The following is a 22175-nucleotide window of genomic DNA, read 5'->3' as shown; positions in this document are numbered from 1 at the left end:
TTCTTTGTTTTCAAGGTGTACACATCGTATTTTTCTTTATCTTTAATTGTTGGAATTGGCGGAAAAAGATATTGAAGGTGAGTCATTTAGTTAAACTTCTAGAATCTAGTATTTCTAAAATATTATTTAATTAGAACTGTTATTGTTATAATTACATTTGAGCAGTTGTATCTAAGTATTTAGTAAGTTTGAAATTGATAGTATAGATATTTCTAAAAGGTCAAGATAGTGAATCAACCCTGCATGTTAATATTATATAATATTATAAGTAATATTAATAAAACCACTTCTTTAGATTTGCGGCATCGGTTGTATGTATCTGTCAGGGAGGATATAAAGGCAGTTTGGCCTACAGCTTGTGAGTTAGATTATATGTAATGCGATGTGAAATGTGTTTGTACCTGTTTTGTATACGATGTTTGGAGTTTTTTAATATGATTATATTATGTAATAGTACGGCCGCTAGAAAATAGTATTAATTATGAGGAATATTGATTCTCAAAGTACCGGAAAACTGCGGTCGTTAGAACAGGCGGTCGTTCGAGAACCGGCGGTGCCTCGAGGTCGGAGCTCGGTCCCGAACATTTTTCCTTCCCTTTTCAAATTTCAAAATAAATTGGTCCAGGAGTCGAGCTCTATAGCCGGTTCCAAATACACACATCATGCACAAAAGCTTATGGCTCCCCCGAGGACATAATTTCACACTTTATTCCGAACTCGTGTTCCAAAAAAACAACAACAAAAACAACAAGGTGTTTTCGCAAGTTGTTTAAATGCAATGACAGTTAAAAGGAATGTTGATAGGATGTGAAAACCCGTTTCTCACTGTTGACGCATAACCGAAGATAGTTGATAAGGGCATTTGAGAAGTGAATTATGAGTTTGAACAGTTTCGCAAGACAGAAAAGATGCGCCAATCATCAATCCTTGATTTTGCGAAACTTAAATCGGACTAATGCCATACAATGTACTGTCATATTTAAATATTGCTTGTTTAGAAAATGTGCTTTTTGTAAAAATAAACATAACTTTGTATTCATTCATAATAGTTTTTTTTTCTTTTACATACCGTATGCGACAGCCTTTGAATATAATATCGATATAATCGGTGTCGTAGTAAACAGTAGGTTTGACGACTTAAAAACTTAAAATACACTGAAGATATTTCATAACAGACTGGAAAATTGAAACCCGGGTCGTTCGAAACACCGGTTCTCTCGAGGTTTCAGCTCGGACCCGGCGTCCTCGAACGATCGCAGTTTGACTGTATTATAGACAATATACTTATTTTATTGTTAACTCTTGTGTAATATGCTTAAGTTGGTTTTTGTGTACTTTCAGAGCTGTGGATTATTGATATATGTAATAAAAGCTTCATATACCTCCGACGTGTTATCAAACAATACCGAACGCTAACTGCTGACTTAGACCGTAATCGTAGTCGTGGCCATAAGACACCACCCTATTACATACACACATGCTTTGTTTTCCATGCACACATAACAAAGACAGGCCAATAGGCGGGGTAAATCATTCATCCAAAGTGATTGATTACTTAGCAACCCCATCCCCAATCATGAGGCTCTGAAGTTTCGCGACGACAAACCGGAAGTAAACAAACGCAAAGTCAACAAGTAACGAACTCACCATTGCGATACGCTTTCTGAAACGGCCGCAAGTATTATCGTAACAAGTTACGATATCGTAAAAGTTGCGATAATATTTTTAATGAAACGGCTCCTTGGTCTTTATTATTATTTAGATGGACATTTCGACTTCATATCCAGCTGTCCACATTTTTGGTCAGATTGATGTTTGGGCTTGATTGTTGTTAAAATGGACATAGTTTTATTAATGGTCGTAGTTTGGACGAATGTTTTTTCACATGACATTTTAATATAATCTTGGTTAACCTGAGTCGACAGAAGACGGTTAGGTCTTTGTTATCTACATTAATTTACTGAAAACACTTTCAAAGGGATGAAAATGTTTTTGTGGTATTTGTGCCCGTAACTTTCCGTAAAGGCCGTGGGTTAGATCTCTGCATGGTGGATGGGACTATTTTCTCATCACCTATCGAATGTAAATGACATCAAATTTTAGCTGTTATTTGAGTCGACATCAACTGATTTAGTTTAAACGAACCTTATACGATATTTATTTTAAAAATTTGTTTGTCCAGGGCAATGCATAACATGAAGCATTGTAAATTATTCTTACTTTAATAATGGCTGACTTTAGCTCCTTTATGACTGACAAGAACAAGGTTGGCATCCGCTTTCAATGCTTACGCTTAAATACACAGACATTCTTCAAATTGAAACTTTATATTGATGAAATATAACTGAATAAACATAACATAAAGTAAACCAGCCATGTTGCTTATACATAATGCAATGGTCTGTCATAATGTAATGGGGTCTTGCAATTGCACCCGACATGTTGGTTGGATAAAATGTCAGGTAGTATTGCAAATGCACCAGCTATGTTTGTTAGACATAATACCATTGGATCTTACAAATGTGCCAGCCATGTTGGTTAGACATAGTGCAATATGGTCTTGCAAATGCACCAGCCATGTTGGTTAGACATATTCTCATGTAGTCTTGCAAGGCCACCAGCCATTTTGGTTTGACACAATGCCATATGATATAGCAAATGCACCAGCCATGCAGGTTGGACATAATGCCATGACTGTGGTATATGAACCAGCCATATTGGTTAGATAACATGTCATGTAGTCTTGCAAACGCACCAGTCATGTGGGTTAGACATAATGTCATGTAGACTTGCAAGTCCACCAGCCGTATTGGTTCGACATAATGCCATATGGTATAACAAATGAACCAGCCATGCTGGTTGGACATATTGCCATGACTGTGGTGTTTAAAAAAGACCAGCCATATTGGTTAGATCTAATGCCATATAGCCTTAAAAATGCACCAGCTATTTTGGTTAGACATAATGCCATTGGATCTTGCAAATGCACCAGCCATGTTGGTTAGACATAATGCAATGTGGTCTTGCAAATGCACCAGCAATGCCAGTGAAAGCTCTTGTTTTTAATCAAAATTCAGTCTTGAAAAATTACAATAATATTGTATAAATATAAATCCTTAAAGTTAAGTTTTCGCTCAACAGGTTTGTGTTTATAAAACATCAATATATCAATATATATATTATTGACATATCCTGATATGCTTCCCTAGCCCATGGCTTTTAACGCGTAAATCAACAGCAATATACTTTGCCATTTACATACAAGGTATCGAGAAAACTTTTTAGGGATACGAAGGGATGTGAAAAAGAAAAGTAAGTGTTAAACATTCATTTAAAGGCATTTGGACCCCTTTTATTAAAATTAATAAAATAAAAAGTTTATTATTAGTAGCTGTAAACGTTATAGAAGAAGCGTACTCCATACTTTAATTCAGTTCGTGAAGGATATTTGTTTCAAAAATATATTTATTTTATAACAAAATATATATAATGTTGCTCCTGAAATCCACAAGGCTGTGAAAGTATCATGCACATTCCCCGCTTAGCGTTTACACTGATAAGACTTATGTCCAAATATTCCATTAGCGTTGGCCTGAAATTAACCTGTGGCCTTCCAACAGCCATGTTGGTTAGATATTATTCAACGGGTACTTTCAAATGCACCAGCTATATTGGTTAGCCTAACCAATATAGCTGGTGCATTTGAAAGTACCCGTTGAATAATATCTAACTTAGACATAATTTCATGTGGCCTTGAAAGGCCACCAGCCATAGTGGTTAGACATAATGCCATATGATATAGCAAACGAACAAGCCATGTTGCTTAGACATAATGCCGTTACTGTGGTCTTATAAATGCGCCAGCCATATTGGATAGATATAATGCCATATAGTCTTGCATATGCACCAGCCATGTTGGTTAGACTTTATGCAATGGTGTCTTGCAAATGCGCCAGCAATGTTGGTTGGACATAATGCAATGGGGTCTTGCAAATGCACCCGCCATGATGGTAAGATAAAATGTCATGTAGTAATGCAAATGAACCAGCTGTGTTTGTTAGTCATAATGCCATTGGATCTTGCAAATGTGCCAGCCATGTTGGTTAGACATAATGCAATGTTGTCTTGCAAATGCACAAGCCATGTAGGTTAGACACAATGTCATGTGGCCTTGCATTGCCACCAGCCATATTGGTTCGACATAATGCCATATGGTTTAGCAAATACACCATCCATGTGGGTTGGACATTATACCATGACTATGGTCTTATGAATGCACCAGCCATATTGGTTATATATTATGCCATGTAGTCTTACAAACGCATCAGTCATGTGGGTTAGACATAGTGTCATGCAGACTTGCAAGGCCACCAGCCTTATTTGATTGACATAATGCCATATGGTATAACACATGAACCAGCCATATTGATTGGACATAATTCCATGACTGCGGTGTTATAAATGCACCTGCCATATTGGTTAGATCTGATGCCATATAGCTTTACAAATGCACCAGCTATGTTGGTTAGGCATAATGCCATTGGATCTTGCAAATGCACCAGGCATGTTGGTTAGACATAATGCAATGTTGTCTTGCAAATGCACAATCAATGTAGGTTAGACACAATGTCATGTGGGCTTGTAAGGCCACAAGCCATATTGGTTCGACATAATGCCAAAAGGTTTAGCAAATGCACCATCCGTGTGGGTTGGACATAATGCCATGACTATGGTCTTATGAATGCACCAGCCATATTGGTTATATATTATGCCATGTAGTCTTACAAACGCACAAGTCATGTGGGTTAGACATAGTTTCATGTAGACTTGCAAGGCCACCAGCCGTATTGGTTTGACATTATGCCATATGGTATAACAAATGAACCCGGTCATATTGGTTGGACATAATTCCATGACTGCGGTGTTATAAATGCACCAGCCATATTGGTTAGATCTGATGCCATATAGCCTTACAAATTCACCAGCTATGTTGGTTCGACATAATGCCATTGGATCTTGCAAATGCACCAGCCATGTTGGTTAGACATAAGGCAATGTGGTCTTGCAAATGCACCAGCCATGCCTTTGACAGATCTTGTCTTTGATTAAAATACAGTCTCGTAAAATTACAATTAACATGTATAAATATAAATCCTTAAAATTAAGTTTTCGTTTCACAGGTTTGTGTTTATAAAATATTAATACATATATTATTGACATATCCTGATAAGCTTCCCTAGCCCATGGCTTTCAACGCGTGAATAAACAGCAATGTTCATTTCCATTTACATACAACGTATCGAGATAACTTAATGTGTTTAGTGATTTGAAGGGATATGAAAACGAAAAGTAAGTTTTTAACATTTATTTAAAGGCATTTGTACCCTTTTGTATAAAACAATAATAAAATAAATAGTTTATTTTTAGTAACTGTAAAAGTTATAGAAGAAGCGTATTTTTAATTGTACTTTTAAATGTTTTCTCCTTCTTTCACAAAAGCGTTTTCTTTCATAACAGCTACTACAGTTAAACTAATGGTGGTGTCTCCATACGTTAATCCGTTCGTGAAGGATATTTGTTTTAGAAAGATATTTATTGTATAACAAAATTTATAGGATGTTGCTCCTGAAATCCACAAGGCTGTGAAAGTATCATGCACATTCCCCGCTTAGCGTTTACACTGATAAGACTTATGTCGAAATATTCCATTAGTGTTGGCCTGAAATCAACCTTTGCATGTCATCGTATTTCAGGGCAATTTCGTTGAAGTATTGACCTTAAATAAGTTCGGTTAAATACATTTTAAACATGTCACTGTGCTTCTTATTGCTTCAATTCTCAAACAGATTACCAGTATAGTGCATTCTATTCTTAAACTTATACGTTTTAATTTGTAGTCTTTGTTTTATAGTGCGCATAGTACACGTTCTGCTGGCCATCTTAGCGTTAGCTCTGATGTCAGTAGACTGCAAGCCTCGGGCTAGTACACAACGTTCATGTCAGTCCTACAAGAAAAGCTACTTCAGCTTATTACAGGCATCAAGTACGTTACTTAAACATTTTCAATAAAGATTACAGGTGTCTGCAATGGTCGCTTATGGTGATATGCGAGCAAAAGCCTTCGTGTTCGACATTATTCGAGTTTTAACTCCTGGAAAATCGAGTATAATGGATTATTTATCCGATAACAATATAATTGTAATCCAATATGCTAACTTAAAGCGTTAACGTTATAAAGCACAACACTTAACAAATTTGCGAAACTGGTAGAGTACTGGAAACAAATTGAATTTTACTATCACAGTTGCCAATAACACAAATTGACTGGCATTTTACACCACTTATATTTTAATAGAGGCCTGTAGTACAGGAACGTATATATGTGAGCAGACGGACGGATATACAAAACCGTGCTGTATACAGAAAGAGTTTGTCTGTGATGGAGAAAGGCATTGTCCAAATGGCGACGACGAATCAAACTGCGGTTAGTGTTGCTAGTAACACACTGTTGTTTGCAAAAACATACAGAGAACAAGAATAGACCATTAACAGAAACGTTGATATTTTATTTGAATCTGTATAGTATCATAGTATGCATAGCGAGACTTGGATCATTAATTCTATTATAGTCGATAAGCTTAACAATTGGTCATGTTTTAAAGAAAATGTTTTACGACAAATATTTAATTTTAGCGTCCAGGTTCGGTTCAGGTTGAGGACATAAAGGGTTACATTCATATGATTGTAAGCATCTTGCTTGTACCAAACGAGTGTTTAATGAACATTGCAGAACCGGTTTGCGTTACTGGCAAGTATAGATGTGCTAGCGGGCAGTGCGCTACTCTCTGTGACGGAAATGATGAATGCGATGGCGGAGATGATGAAGATCGTTGTGGTAGGTGCATTTTCCTAGTTTCAATATCCATAAGGACTGTGCATTACGCTCTGGTTTTCTTCCTTTTCTCATAATATTCAAGAAGAATGATAAACTACTGATTTAAATCAGTTATCGTTGTTCAACATTTACAGTGTGTGTATACCACGTGATAAATTGCGTCATAAATGCTACGTCGAAAGGCAGCATTTTGCTTCAAATGAAGACTTTAATTAAATAAGACAAAGATAATTTCACGATTTCTGCACCATTTCAAATGAAACACAGCGCAGTCTAAGCCGCTTACAGAGCCCTGCATTCGGTCTTTTATCAGAGTTTGATGGAGATTTTAGTTTCTTAAAACACTTCGACAAACCTTTTCACAATACGGCCGTCTGGCGGAGCACTGTCAATACATTATTTTGGAAACAGGTTTGTCGAAGTCTTTGATGAAACTAATTACCTTATCAAACTTCGGTAATAAAACGAAGGAGGGGCTCTTGTATCGGCATAGACTATCCTTTGTTTTAATTAAAATGGTGTAGTTAAAGAAAAGTTATCTTTGCTTTAAGTAATTATTTTTAAGCAAAATTTTGCTTTCCGATGTTACGTTTCATGACGTAATTTATCACGTGGTATTCGCACACTGATAAACGTGTCACATGAGAAATCGTGTTCATATGTCGTACGAATTATACTTTACAGCGTTACTGGAAAGTTATGTCTGATACGGTCATTTTGATGTGGTGCCCAATAGGCATCTGTGTCTTGCAGTAAATATGTACTGTAAACCAGTACAAAATATTAAAATCGTAGACAGTGTTTGAAACGAAAATATTTAATTGAGTTTTAACGCGCATATTAGTCAGGCTACACCTTCTTTCTGTAACTGTTCAGCTCTCCGAAGGGAGATGCATAAAATCGCAGCTTTGTACGTTCGTCCGTCTGAAGTACAGACTAGTGGGACATTTTTTTTAAAGTTTGGCTATTAGTTCTGTTCAACAAGTAGTAAAGGGGTACACGGTACAGACGACAGTTTCGTTGTTTAGCTTTTATAGTGGGGTTATTCATCTAAGATTTTAAGTGTTGCAAAAACGCTACTATTGATGGTTCATCATTTACAGCTAGTGGCCATTTCCCTATTAATAATATTATATGAGTAAACCAAAGGAAACGAATTCACAACTTTTAGTTATTACATACTTATTTTATGATGATATTCCAATTTAACATGCGTATAATTTACAAACATAACTGGTCGAGGCCGCTGGAAAAAAAACGTGTTTGTGTCAGTGCTTTTCCATGCAATTGAAACACCTTAAAGGAGCTCAACCTTGAGGAATTATGAATTTAATGCAAGAAAGTTACGGCTTATAAATGTTTAAGCTATACGACTGTCTTGTGCGCGACACGTCATCATGGTTAACATGCGGCACTGTTTTCTGGAAATATTACCATGCACAGCTGTGACAACATTTTCATCTGTTTAAATTAAACTTAAGCCTTTTTGACCTTAACATTTGAGCTTAAAGCTGCACTCTCATAGATTGAATGTTTTGACATTTTTTTGTCGAAGAAAAAGTCAATTTTTGTACAGATGTCTCAAAACTAGTAATATAAGACTGCAGACAATTTATCAGATCGCAGATTGTTATAATTCTGTTCGAAAAGTATTGTTTTATGAATAAAAGCGTTACAAACTATATAAGTGCTTTAAAGAAACGGTTTTCTGGGCAGTTTTTAATATAATTTAAATCTGTTCTATTATAACACTTATATGTCTGAACTGATTGCATTGATAAATGAAAAAAAGTCAAAACTGTAAATCTTTGAGAGTGCTGCTTTAAGACATAGGTTATGATGTATGAACGCATGTGCGTATTTAGTTGGAAGTCCGTTAATGCATGGTTAAGACGTGATTTCGACAAGAAACATTCTGGGCAGAAACGTGTTCAGAGGCACATACATCAAACTACAATTGTGACATTAGACTGCTCAGCTTAAACACATGTATTTAACATGAAAAATGCACAATAAAAATAAGCAGATATTTTTTCCAAACTATACTTTATTTATATTAAACATTTAATTTATTAGGGCATTTATATTGTGTTCTTAAGATGAAATAAGATCGGACGGACGCTTGTTTTTGCTCAATATATATAGGAGGTATTCAAGTTATTCACACATTTTGACACAAAAAAAACCTCACCACGATGCGTGATCCATCCGATGGCTGTAGCACCCTTTTCGGAGATTTTTCTCTCGTAATATTTGTACCCAGCTTCTTTAAGCGAAAGTGGAGCTTAAGACCAGTTGGTATTCGGTAATGTTCGTCATTTTCCAGGATAGCCGCACGTATTTCGATTTAAGATTAATGGTGAATGTCCAAGACACGGACAGTACTATCATAGGCTTGCACAATTTGGACAATCGTTTTGGGGTTAAATACAGATAGATGACAATGAGAGGAAGTGCAGTGCACAATTACCATAATACTGCTCGCATATGTTATTTGTTATCTCTCCCTTTACCTGATATTTTTGGAAAATGGGTGCTTGTCCTGTGCTTGTTATTTCCTTGTCCCCCCTTAATCATTTCTCTTAATTGGTGCTTGACCGGGCCATATTTTGGAAAGAACTATTTATATATATCACTTGAACAAATAAATATTTTGCAATGTGATAAAGCACATTATACAATAACCATAATCCAGTCCTGCATATTTTAAGTTTCCGCCTCTTAACCTGATATTTTTCCATTACTGGTGCTTGTCTGGGTCTTACTTTGTAATGTTATATAGAGATTCAAATGAAACTTGGTATAAAGTTAGATGATATTTGTCAATTTCAATTGCTGCTCATTTATTTCATTTTTCTATTTATTGTTTAAACCTGTCCATATCTTTATATGTATCGAGCTGTATCAACCTGTGTATAAAAATGTTATAACCAATCACCTTCTACAGCACATTGTATTATTATGACTGCCTTTTCATAGATATTGGGCTTTTTGGGAGCATCACTCGTTTCCAGCAAACCTTTTGTTTGTATATCGTGTCGGAAAAGTAAAGGGACTCTCTCGTATTTTGTAAAATTATTTTTTATGACAACATGACATGTGGCCAATTATTAGGATTTTAAAAACTGAAATACTGACAGCCGGTACTCTTCATCAAATGATGATATTTGCTCAAATATTGTTTTAGAATTCCACTGTTTTGGATAACATTACAAACACTTTTGTATATAAGGCTTTAAGGTTAAAGTATTCTTCAGTGTAAGTAAGAATGTTTGTGGTCGAGCGGTTTTGTTGTCAGTGTTCCTCTTTTCTTGACTGTACCGGCGTGATTCACGCACAACTTAAAGCAAGTCTTTTATACTTTAATTGTTTTTGTTCAGCAACTACGGTATCAAAGAGAAAACTTACTGTAAATAAGATTCTTTCAGATGCATTACCGTGATTTTTTTAATCCAAAGAAATAAGCGAGTACCATTGGAATTAAGTATATCGTATCACGGTTAAAATGATGCTTCCAATGAACAGTTGACGTTTATTTTATTTTTATCTAAGTTAACGTGAATAACCGAAGACGATATAAGTAAACGGACTAATTTTTTACAGCATGTGGCGTGAACGAGTTTCGGTGTGACAATGGTACATGTGTGGCACGGTGTGACGGTAATCCCGATTGTGGATCTGGCGCGGATGAGCTTAACTGCCGTAATACAATTATTTAGTTGGACTTTGATAAGGTCTGATAGCACACGGATCCGAAAGCATTTCATGTTGTTGTTTTTCAGCAGCACAATTTTTGATCGATCTTCAGACATATGTATAAATTATGTATCTTTTAAGTACAAACCACACATGAAAGTTTAAAATATAATTATTATGTTTAGACTTAAACCTTTCGACACTCAATATGGCTTCGGTATAGGGTTTGAACGCAAATCCTGTCTCCTGTCGTATTTTATTGAAATGTTAGCTACGGAGCGTGTCCTTCAAGCTTTCAATTCACTATAGTAACAGAAATGAGCATATACACTGAATATTGAAGCTTGTGCGAGCGGTCAAGTGAGATGTTCGAATGGCACGTGTGCTATGAAATGTAACGGAATACGGGAATGTGCGGATGGAATAGACGAAACCATATGTCGATCAGGTGAGTAATTCTACTGTTTAATTCTTTTGATATGCATTGCATCAGACGCATTTGGGTGTCAGTTAAGTGAATCAAAATATACAGGGTCGGAGTAAATACACTAACCACATTAAAATAATAAAAGAGTTTGTTTTTAATGTTATTAATATTAAAAATGAAGAAACATGCTCAGTAACCGAAAGTTCAAACATAAACCACGTTTAATGGCACAGGGTAAACGCCAAAGACATAGAACACAAACACAAACAATCACAAATCAGAAACCTGGAACAACAACATCACAAACCCCATGGAACGGTCAGTAAAATGTAAATTTACTGGGGGTTTAAAGTAACTCGCTCATTATTTGTAAAAAAAACACCTTTTTTATTTACGAAATATAGAGTGGCAAATCATAAGGAGTGTTAAAACAAAAATACCAAAAGCTTCAGCAAATGTTGATATTTGCTCAAATATCGCCTTTGAAGATTGACCATTAATTACGGCTGTGGTGTTGAGTGATTAGTTGATTGACATTATCACGTGATGTTATTAGTGTATCCTTTACAGGGCAACATATCCACCACAAGTCCCGGTGGCCGTATGTACTAGCCGGCTTTTTTCTACTTTTTTACTTTACCGGCGTGTTTCAAACCCCACTAATACCAAAATACTTTGTATGCTATAACTGTATATTTTTTCAGCAATTTCGATATCTTAGAGACAAAAAATGATAAAATAAGTGTTTTCAGATGAATTACCGGGAAAACTTATTTGTGGTCCAAAAACATGAGCGAGTCACTTTAAAAGAGTTTGTGTGCACAGCCTCACTCTTATCCCAACAAGCCAAAATAAAGCACAAATAGGGGCTTTTATCAAGGATTTTTTAGGTACTGTCTTGGAACGGTCAGTAAAATGTTCATTTTCTGGTGGTTTAAACCAGTTTGTGTGCATAACCTCACTCTTATCCCAACAATCCTGAAAAAAAGTAAAAACGTAAATGGTAAATCTTAACCATGCATTAACCTGTGGAAACTTAAAAATAAAACAAATGATAATAACTTATAGGTAAACCCCAAGAACTTCAATGATTAGGGATCCCGACTCCATCTGCAGACACCATATTCAAAACCTTTTTGTCTTAACAAGTGGAACGAAAAGGCCCAAACTCCATCACAATGAATGTTGTCATTGCGTTACCGATTTAATGTGAACTATACTGACTTTAATTAAGTGGTGAGATCAGAGACACGACTGATTTGAACACACATGGTAGCCAACTAATATCTAATACAAAGGATATGTAAAAGAGATCTGGCTGAATGTCGTCTTATTTAGTGAAGACATGTGGATTTTGAAGCTATTTGGTTCATGATTCTGTATGTTAACAGGAATTTTTCAAAACAGGTCGTGATGAATTGCTTCGATCTTATGGTACACGTTACGAATTAAACCTCCTTACATTCTTGGTTTAGACTTGAACAATCCCGAGCAAAGATGATTAATAATGAAGTGTTTGTAACAAAAGGTATGTTCTACAGTCAGGCACACATCCTTTTTCAACATTAGTCATATAACATAATTATGTTCAGAAACCTTTAAGAATTTATATTGCGAAGCCTTAGTCAGAAACTTACACGTTAGTAAATACGAACCCTGATTTCCGCTTCTACTAAAACCGCCCGGTCCTTTCCTTCCAGGCTTCAAAGTGCGAATCGCTTTTTGATTTTTCTGTTCTATAACACATTCTTAATAACTTCAAACCGTTCATTCGCGTGCGTGATCCAAATCGAGTATATTAACGTCAGTAGGTACGCTAACTACTTCTTTTTTTACATAAATCCTATTTTTCGGTCAACCAAATATAAAAAAGAGTTCGATTCCTATTTATTCACCACAATCAAACATTTAATGGAAACTGTTGAAGTGAAGAAATACGTCATAGTATCATGTACTCTCGACTTATAAAGCTTTCGAATACTTTTGTTTAACTATAGAGGCATATCTTAGGTCTATGTATTAATTATTTTTGAAAGAGAATCTGACCGTTCACGAAACAGATATTTAAAAAAATATTCTCATATCATTCTAAATCAACAGGAAAAGGAAGAAACACTACTTTTTTAAACTAAGGTGACTATAAATTTATTGCTTGATTTTCATCCCCGCCCGTCTCCTCTTTTTCGCCACCCTTTAAATATTATTGACTGAATTAAAACTGTTGAACTGGGGTTTGTATTTGCGTATCGGTCCGGTACATTCCGGGAACGGCTTGTATTGATACCAGCCGGTGTCGATGAAACATTCACATGTAAGAGAGGAGAAAAATGGTAACTTATGCAATAAGAAAGAGCATGAACATATTCAACAGTGAAACTGTCATCTAAGGAAAATAAAATGCTACTCTCCGTCCCCATTCAAAAAAACAGTTGCATGGAAATTGGAATTTTTACGTAAATCTTCGACTCTATCTTTATTTAACCAAAATATATCTATAAAGTGCGATCTTTTGTTATTCATATTTGTCTCTTAATCCTAATGCCATCGTGTGGGAGATTAACATATGGAATAGACAGACTCTTCCTGAGTATTAACTATCCTGGTAGGCTAAGAAAGAGCTTTTTAACTGACTAATAGTTAAACATCAACTGACAGTTTGTGCGAATGGTGAAGTGCAGTGTGCGGGTGGACAATGCGCTACGCTTTGTAACAAGATGGCTGAATGCATTGGACCAGATGGAACTGTGATGGACGAAGGTATGCATTGAAAATATTTAGAAGGATTTCATCGAAAGACGCTTACCTGGTATGTACCACATTTTCCCCCGGTGAATAATACCGTCTATTGTCCCTAAAACGGGATACACACATCATCAACAGCCGATAACTGTATATGTAATAGTTTGATGACATGAATTAAATCTTAATCATTAAGATTTAATTCAGGTCATCTAACTGACTTAGAATTCAACCTGATTGGCTGACACCTTTCCAACGCAAAATCTGACGCAGGGATTGTGTATCGAATGAGTAGCGGTGGGCGAACCTTTAAGCACCCGCAAAAGTTGAAATCCTTAATGATTAAGCTTGGTACTTAATGATTGCCCATGGCTGTAAATGTACGTTGTTTTTTTTCTAATATTTAATAGCAGTATGTTTACTTCTAACATATATATGATTTGTTATTTTTCTAAATAATTTCAATAGGCTTGTATTACTAATTATTGCCTATTTTCATTGGCAATGGCTCTTTAAAGATCACTTCAAGCATGATAGAAATATACAAATAGTAACATCACATTGAACAGTTCTTGAACATGTATAAGTTATAAAGAATCTAAAGATTTTTTTTAAAAAACACTATGATGATGTTAGGCGGATTTTTTCCGTCAACATTCGGCACTTGCGGGTTTTATCCGGCACCTATGCGGAATCTAACCGTCATATTTACTTGTGTTGTGCCGATGATCGTGATCATCGACAATTGATCGGAAAGACATACGTCGGTGGCAATCGATAGTGAAATTTGAACAATCGATTATAAACACAAGGGACGTAACCGCTACCAACTAATTTACTCATTTCTTTTTAATGCTAGTTAATGTAGAAATGTTAAAGTGTTTCTATGTTCAGTAATGTACTCGTATTCTTATCAAGACAGTTAGTCATTACAGTACCTTATTTTCTTTGTAATTTAACTGCTAAAGGATTGATTCTCAACTACTCCTGTTTGTGGTTTAAAAGTGATTAAAGTGACTTTTAAAACATGTTACTGTTTACTTCTTACAATGTAAGAATTCAGTTTTCTCAGGTTCCTGAAAGAAACTGTTCTTGTAAAACTTATAGAATATTCAACTGCTTGTTGTACTTGTTACTGACTGATTATTAAAAAGAAATTGATATCTTTCATTATGTTTATTTTACACATGTATACAATATTAAATGTAAGACAAAATTAGAGCCTGTGGTCTCATGTTCTGTAACAGTAACTTATAAACACTAAAAAATAGTCGCGTTCTAAATAAATAATGCAATTTTTACAAATAAATCTACAAACAATATTGTAAGGGAACATTTGTGCTTAAAACTGGTGCATGTACTGTATCTGTATGCCTTTAATATGATGACAAAAGATAATTAAATAATGATTAAATCGATTAATAATCGATCATCGATCGGTTTTAGTATTTTTTCTGTCCGATTCCCAACACTAAAATTTACATTGAAAAAAGGAATGTTGCAATGGAAATCGGTCGGAAAAACAGCAATTGTGGTAAGCATGTTGGTGATTTAATCCAAAAAAATAACTTAATCAACTCTCGATGAATAAACGCAAGAATCAAAGCCCCTAGGTTAGTTTTAATTTTAACGAAGGAACAGTAATTATAATTTTGAAACTTAATACACTTGAATTGGAACCTTAATATTAATAAACTACCAGCTATTTACACCCTGATACTTACCTGTTCAAAAAGTATTACAAGTAGAAATTATTTCATTTTATTATTTATGGTATAAATATATTGGATCAGAAATATAATTATGTCCTCGCTATATATTTATGATAATTTATATAGAACAATTCACACTTTATTCGAATAACAACTGGATGTTTTCTTAATGACAAATAATGCAAAACGCATATACAACAATTCCTTAAGAGCTGCCCCCAACAACATAAACGACTTAAGAGAACTATTCAAAGGCAATGTTCAACAAAGACATGGGAAAATACATTTTGAATTGTCTTCCAACTAGTCTGAATTTGTAAAACAAATCAGGATGTTTCTATCCTTTTGCGTTTTTATTCCATTTAATTTGGATTTTGTTTTCGAAAATTGCTTAGTTGTATATGTCCCGATTTGTTTCGGACAGATTCCGCATCGGCGTCAGATATAGAACCTGAAATTGACGAATATTGAGGGAAAGAATCCGCAATGCAATGCCTCATTACCGTGATTTATGTAAGCATGAATCAGCATGTATCAATCCCGATTTTAGATCCGTTCTTATGCTACGGTACAATTTGCCGCCAGCAAGACTATGATACACAAGGATGCACGAATGCGCTCACACGAGATGAACTCAGGTACCTCCTCCTGATTATTATTAAAAAATAATTTTATCTTCTCGTCTGGGATCGCACATGATGTAAATGTAGGGTTTGTTATGAATTTGCTTGCAACAAATTGCATGGAGATGATTCTCCAGAATCAACCTTTGACCTTTAAAAACTGTTTTGTTAAAATGATTTTCTTACTGACATCCGACTGTTTCAAATGTACAATTTATATATTTAATGGTATTTCGTCAGTGCGTGTGCTCTCGTTGCATCGCATGTTCATGTTCATGTTCACGATGGAGAATCGAGCCGTTGTATTGACGAATATAATCGGGCTGGTTCGCTCAGTTCGATGAAAAAATAAGTTGTTTTAACAAAAACAATCTTGATGTTCACTCAAATGCATGAAGTTCACGGAATGTGTATTAAATAAACATTTTAATCGATACATGAGAATGGCGTTGTTAGGGCCTGGAAGTCAAAAACACGTGTCTTGATATTGACAAATTAAAAAAGAACTTTTCAAGAACCGACAGTCAAGAGACGTTTGACTTTCAGGACCCTTATGAGACAGTACACAGTAACAATAAGATGAAGATTTAAAGGCTTAGTGCCAATAGGGATTAAACAGTTAAACAAGACAATAACAGTGAGTATATAAGTATAAAAGAGTCTAATATAATATCTAATTAAATCCCGAGGTCCATACGATGCTTTTTTCGCAAATTAATGTATGAGAAATTAAAACAAATTCCCTTACTCAACCACTGACTCACTAAACGCTAATGAGGTAGATAAGAGGTCGGAGCAAGGCGCTTTGCATCAGAACATGAGCAGTGGCCGGATAAAACTGGAGAAAACCCCCAGAGAAATACTGAATTTTTTATGAAATTTCACATGAATAAATTTAAGCTCCTGTTTCTACATCAAATGCGATTGAGGTATTTCCGAATGAAAGTATCAATGTTGTTTAATGAAAATCGCAGATTTAATGCGTCAATACTAACTGTCGTATTACCTTCCTTTTCAGTTGCGTATATTCAAGCTTTCAAGGAAAACACACGAAATGTGACTTTAAAGGTTTTATTAATATACATTCCGAGTACAGCGTAGTTGTTCAGAGGCCATATTCTTAAAGCTTCGTAATAAAATAGTTCGACTTAGTGAAATTTGTCGATTTGTTTACAACAAATGTTTTGAAGACCCTCCTTTTTAATATATTTGTTTTGTTCTTTATTAGTTGTAATTATTTCTGATTATCACAACTTTGGAATAAAAACCTGTTTTTATTCTTAAAATTCAGCTAAGAAAAAGAGAGCAATTTCAAAATCTTCAATTAGATGATTTAAGAATACGGCCCCAGGAAAATAAAGAATATCTTAAAACACACATTCTTTTTCTCGAATTTGAACGCACCTGCCAAATAAATTTCATAATGGCTTAAGCTTGATTCTCAATGTTGATGTACAGCTGATATTCGAATTCAGTTTGCTACGTGGTCAACTTCAGCATAATATTGTACTCTGATGTGTCTCAGGCTTTGTGAAGGCAATGATACGCTTAGCTGTCATCCGTTACAGGTACGTTTAAATGCAACTAATAAATATTGTTTTAAGTGTTTTCCAAAATACATATTAACGATACTGAGAAGCATACTTGAATTTTGCTTTAAGTGTTTTTCGTCAAACTGTCGCTTTAAGACATCCAACCCTAAATTTGTGACTTCGGGAAACACGGTTACAGCATATTAGTTTGAAATAATTTGAATGGGTTAGGTATGCAGAACATTTAACCTAATAATACCGAAAACATTTTTGTAAAATAAGATTTGTTTTGCACTCAAAGATTGCACATTAGTTTAATTTACGTACGATTGCTGTTGAAATAAAGAGCTCACACGAACTGTGTATTATTCATATTAATTTTTAGTTTTATGCAATCATTACATGCCATGAAAGTGTTCCGTGGGCTAAATGCGTCAAAATTTGACATTAAGGTAAATGGGGCTTTCAGAAAACAAGCTCATTTGTGGGTAGCTTACAATATTCGATGAGCGAGTGGTAACCGTCACATTTTGCATATATTACAACTTTACAAACATTATAAGTAGACATATTTGCTGACGAAAGTAATGTTTTCCAAGTGTTGACGACAATTGATTTAGTAAACCAACCACCTGTTGATCAGATATGATACATTTTAACTTAAAGTATATCTCCTAACTGTAAACCATTTCAACAAATTTCGATTTCCTTTTTGTTTTACTTTATTATATAAGCTTTTAAGAGGATATTGAATACAATGCATGCTACTCAGCTTTACCTTGTAGTTTAAACCATTTTATTTTAAAATGAAGTATAGTTTATTTTCAAACTATGATGTGTGACCTCATTTTGAACGGACTGAAATTTTAGTAAAACTTAACCTACAGTGCATAAACACCCACGCACACAAACACACTCATGCACGCATTGTAAAATATAAATTAATTTGCCAAACTTGACTTATCGTCCAACCCTTTTATCTGACATGATCAAACACTTTCGATTTGTTGGCAAAATGTGCTTACTAAAATTCAAAAAGTAAAAACATTTTAAGCTTAAACAGTTCTTTTTTCGAATTATAATCAATAACGTAGTGACCTTATTATATATGAACAATGAAAAACTACAGTGACAAGCCCAGTGGTCAAATAGTCAAAAATAAACCCTGCTTAGGGGTACATTGTTAGGCCCAAACGACAATGAACGAGAGACACACACGAACAGACACATCTAACAGATCACACACACAAACTAGCTTTAACAATAAATGATTGGGTAATCGCCTTTGAACGTTCAGTGAAACACGAGCTCACTATGTTTATGTTTATTTTGTATGCAGGGTCGGTTGGAATATTGTCCAAATGGTCCAACACAACCATGCGTTGGTTTGTGCGCGCTTGGGGATGACGCCGATACCGCCAATAACATAAATGTCATATGCGCTCTTTTTGGATACACGTGAGTGAGTTTCAAAACCTACGAGAAGTGCACTATGTCGAACCATTGTAAATCGGGTTAAATGTTTTACAAATTCACATTTCGGGCCCGAAATATTCACAAATAAATTTAAAGGAACACTTTCAAACTTTCTATACGATTGTTTTGACATCATGTTTCAGACATTCTTTAAGCAATAATAGCGATCATTCAATTTTGTCTTGAATACATGCGGATAACCATTAAATGTGTTTATGTGCTTCGCATTCGGGCATAAGTTAATTTTGCTCGAGTCCACAGATCAACCGAGTATGGTGTATTATCCCTTTATACAAGATGTTTAAGATATAATTTAAAAGGTAGAGCGGCTGTTAAACAGCAAGTGTACACATATTTGCTTATGGATATAAGCTGTATCAGGTCGCCAATTCCCTTTTCAGTTATTCTTTTTATAACGTTTCGGAGGTCTTTATTATCACTTTTCTGTTAGGATAACCAACATAATATCCGTCCCTCGTTAAACTCATGGTTTAAGTTTAAATATAAAATATTCAAAATATATGTTAATAGCTTATTCTATGGTGTCTAAATATGTTGTTCTTTTATAAATTTAAGTTTATTCATTCGTATATACACATACAAATTAATATCAACAGTGCTTACTCATTCAAATGTATTAGTACAATAATGCAATATAAATTACAGGGACGAGAACTGTAGACAAAATATTAACTTCTACTTCATACAAAGGCCCTATTGGCATATAACTAGAGACACGAACTATCACAAGAAACCTGTCACAGTAAATATACATATTGGATGATTAAAACCGTGTTGGAACGGTCAGTGTACAATGTGTTTACTGGTTAACGCGATCTTACAGTCGTACTGCAATGTATCAATGAAATTAATGTATGTATTAGTATTTATTAAGCCAGTGGTTATGTTTACTTACAGGTCAGGCACACGGCTGCTTTCTCAGCCGTTCGGCATGTTCCCTGGGACAGATATCTTCGCTGTCTCATGTACTCCGACAAGCTGTGTCTTCTCCTCAACGATGGCATGCGTCGATGCCGATATCCTGCATATCATGTGTACACCATAAGGTGTTGAAGTCACAGTCCTTCCAATGAATTACAGGAGAACAAAACTTATAACACTCTTACAATACAAATTCAGTTTGAAGTAATTACATGTTTAGTTCTTTAACTTATTCCATATGCTTTCACGAAGCAATTTTTTTTTCAAACGATATACAACTCGTAGTCCCTACTAAACTGATATTCAGACAGTGTATATCTACTAAAATGTCGCTTCATTATATACGTCCGAGTGGTTGCTAAAGATTTATCCTATAAATAAATGATAATTCAGTTTCAAAAAGTGAAAATATCATCTGATATCAGCGCGCACTCTTCAAGTTTCGCTGCTGATTAAAGCGACGCAAACGCTCGTTTGTTATAATTGTTGTTTTGTTTTGTTTTTCATTCGCATAACTCGAATATTGTCAAAGCCAGAATTTGTGGCCTGGCTATGAATTGTTGCCTGCAACATGTATACTATGTTTCATATGAATATCTTTAACGGTTTTGAAACATGTTCAAGATTAAACTAATTACGTGACTTATGTCGACGACGTTACCCATATTAATATTATAAATGAACTTTCTTTCTACGGAAACAGACGAGTCATTCGATATGTCAGTAGGACAAAAAAGAATCGGAGATAAAGATATTAATTATGTTCTTGTTCGACCACAGAAAGAAAATAGCGTTTGTTTAAACTTAAGTAAGTGCATATTAATGAGGGACACTTTAAGATGTGTCATTTTAGGTTGCAGAAACATTATCTTCTGGGAACGTTGTCAAAACATGGACATAATTATAATCACTGATATCCAGTGTAAGGCCTAACTTGAAATTAAATAGTGCGACTGTCAAAAACGGTATAAACAAATAGGACCGATAAAAATGCTAAAAAGCAACAGTGGAAATACATATAAGAGGTAACAAGCATTTCCTTATTAAACCATACAAACATTTAATGGAGTCAAAAAGCATAACAATTTAACACTTAACAATCTTACAAACCAACCCTTAAATATAGACAATTGTAAATGTCATGGCACTATCAGAGATCTAGCTTATTTGTTGTTCGAAGGTCTTATAATTAACCCAAAATAGCTTACATGGCAAATTTCCGATTAAAATATCAACCTGGAAATTAAACGCAGAAATGTTTTATTACAAAACAATTTGAGTGTCGCTTATGATAATATCTAATATATATATATATATATATATATATATATATATATATATATATATATATATATATATATATATATATATATATATATATATATATATATATGTATATTTTATTCAATATGAATATAGGATATTAGTTATGTTTAAATTCAAGCATTTCAACTTATACAATGCAGGTCATATAATTCTAAATGGACGGACGTTAAACAAATGCTGTGATAAAACATATATATTTTATCATTATCAGTTATACAATAAAATATATAATCACTATCATGATATTCCTTGTTTCTGGTTTAATAATAACTATCACGTTTTTTCTTTCTTTATTACACATATGTAAGATAACTATATTACTTGTTTGCACGCAATTTAATTGGAAACAAGTATGGCTAAATTGTTTATATTACAGCAAGTTATTCGCTTATTTTTAATTTCCTCTTGATTTCATGAAAAACATTTTAAAACGCTCGTGACAATCGTAACAATTCGGTGATCTCCGGCTAAATTCGGGATAGACCTTGTTTATAGGCTTTAAGATATACGAAGATGTGATGAGGCAGCCGGCGATTTACTCAATCATCATTACGCTAAGCAGACACATTCGATAAACTTCAAACAAAGTTAACAAGCCTTCAATACGTGAAAAAGAACCGGTATAATACCCTCAAACATTAAATATGTCCCTTGATGTTTGAGAACCCATACGACACGTTTCCAAAATGAGCGCCGTCATGATGGACTCTTCTTAAAAACCCGTTTTATTTCCGAGGCCATAATTGTTGGATAGTGCCCGAGGCGTTTATGCTCTTTGCTTTAACTCTTAAAACAGGAAACCACGTT

At 34.6% G+C, this 22175-nt stretch overlaps 1 protein-coding gene across 1 annotated transcript; it reads left to right on the top strand.

Moving 5' to 3' along the window:
- Positions 1–3280: 3280 nt before the first annotated feature.
- On the top strand, positions 3281–20253 carry LOC128229633 (low-density lipoprotein receptor-related protein 4-like). The gene is made up of 11 exons (XM_052941399.1): positions 3281–3312; positions 5912–6043; positions 6356–6484; positions 6791–6895; positions 10499–10597; positions 10935–11039; positions 13674–13775; positions 16020–16107; positions 17618–17660; positions 18964–19082; positions 20019–20253. Coding segments are annotated over exons 1-11 (1071 nt in total). The 5' UTR covers positions 3281–3311; the 3' UTR covers positions 20167–20253.
- Positions 20254–22175: the final 1922 nt, after the last annotated feature.

Source organism: Mya arenaria, chromosome 4 (assembly GCF_026914265.1).
Source record: "Mya arenaria isolate MELC-2E11 chromosome 4, ASM2691426v1".
Taxonomy (NCBI): Eukaryota; Metazoa; Mollusca; class Bivalvia; order Myida; family Myidae; genus Mya; species Mya arenaria.
Note: the sequence above shows the minus strand (reverse complement) of the source record. Positions and strands in the feature narration are given on the sequence as shown.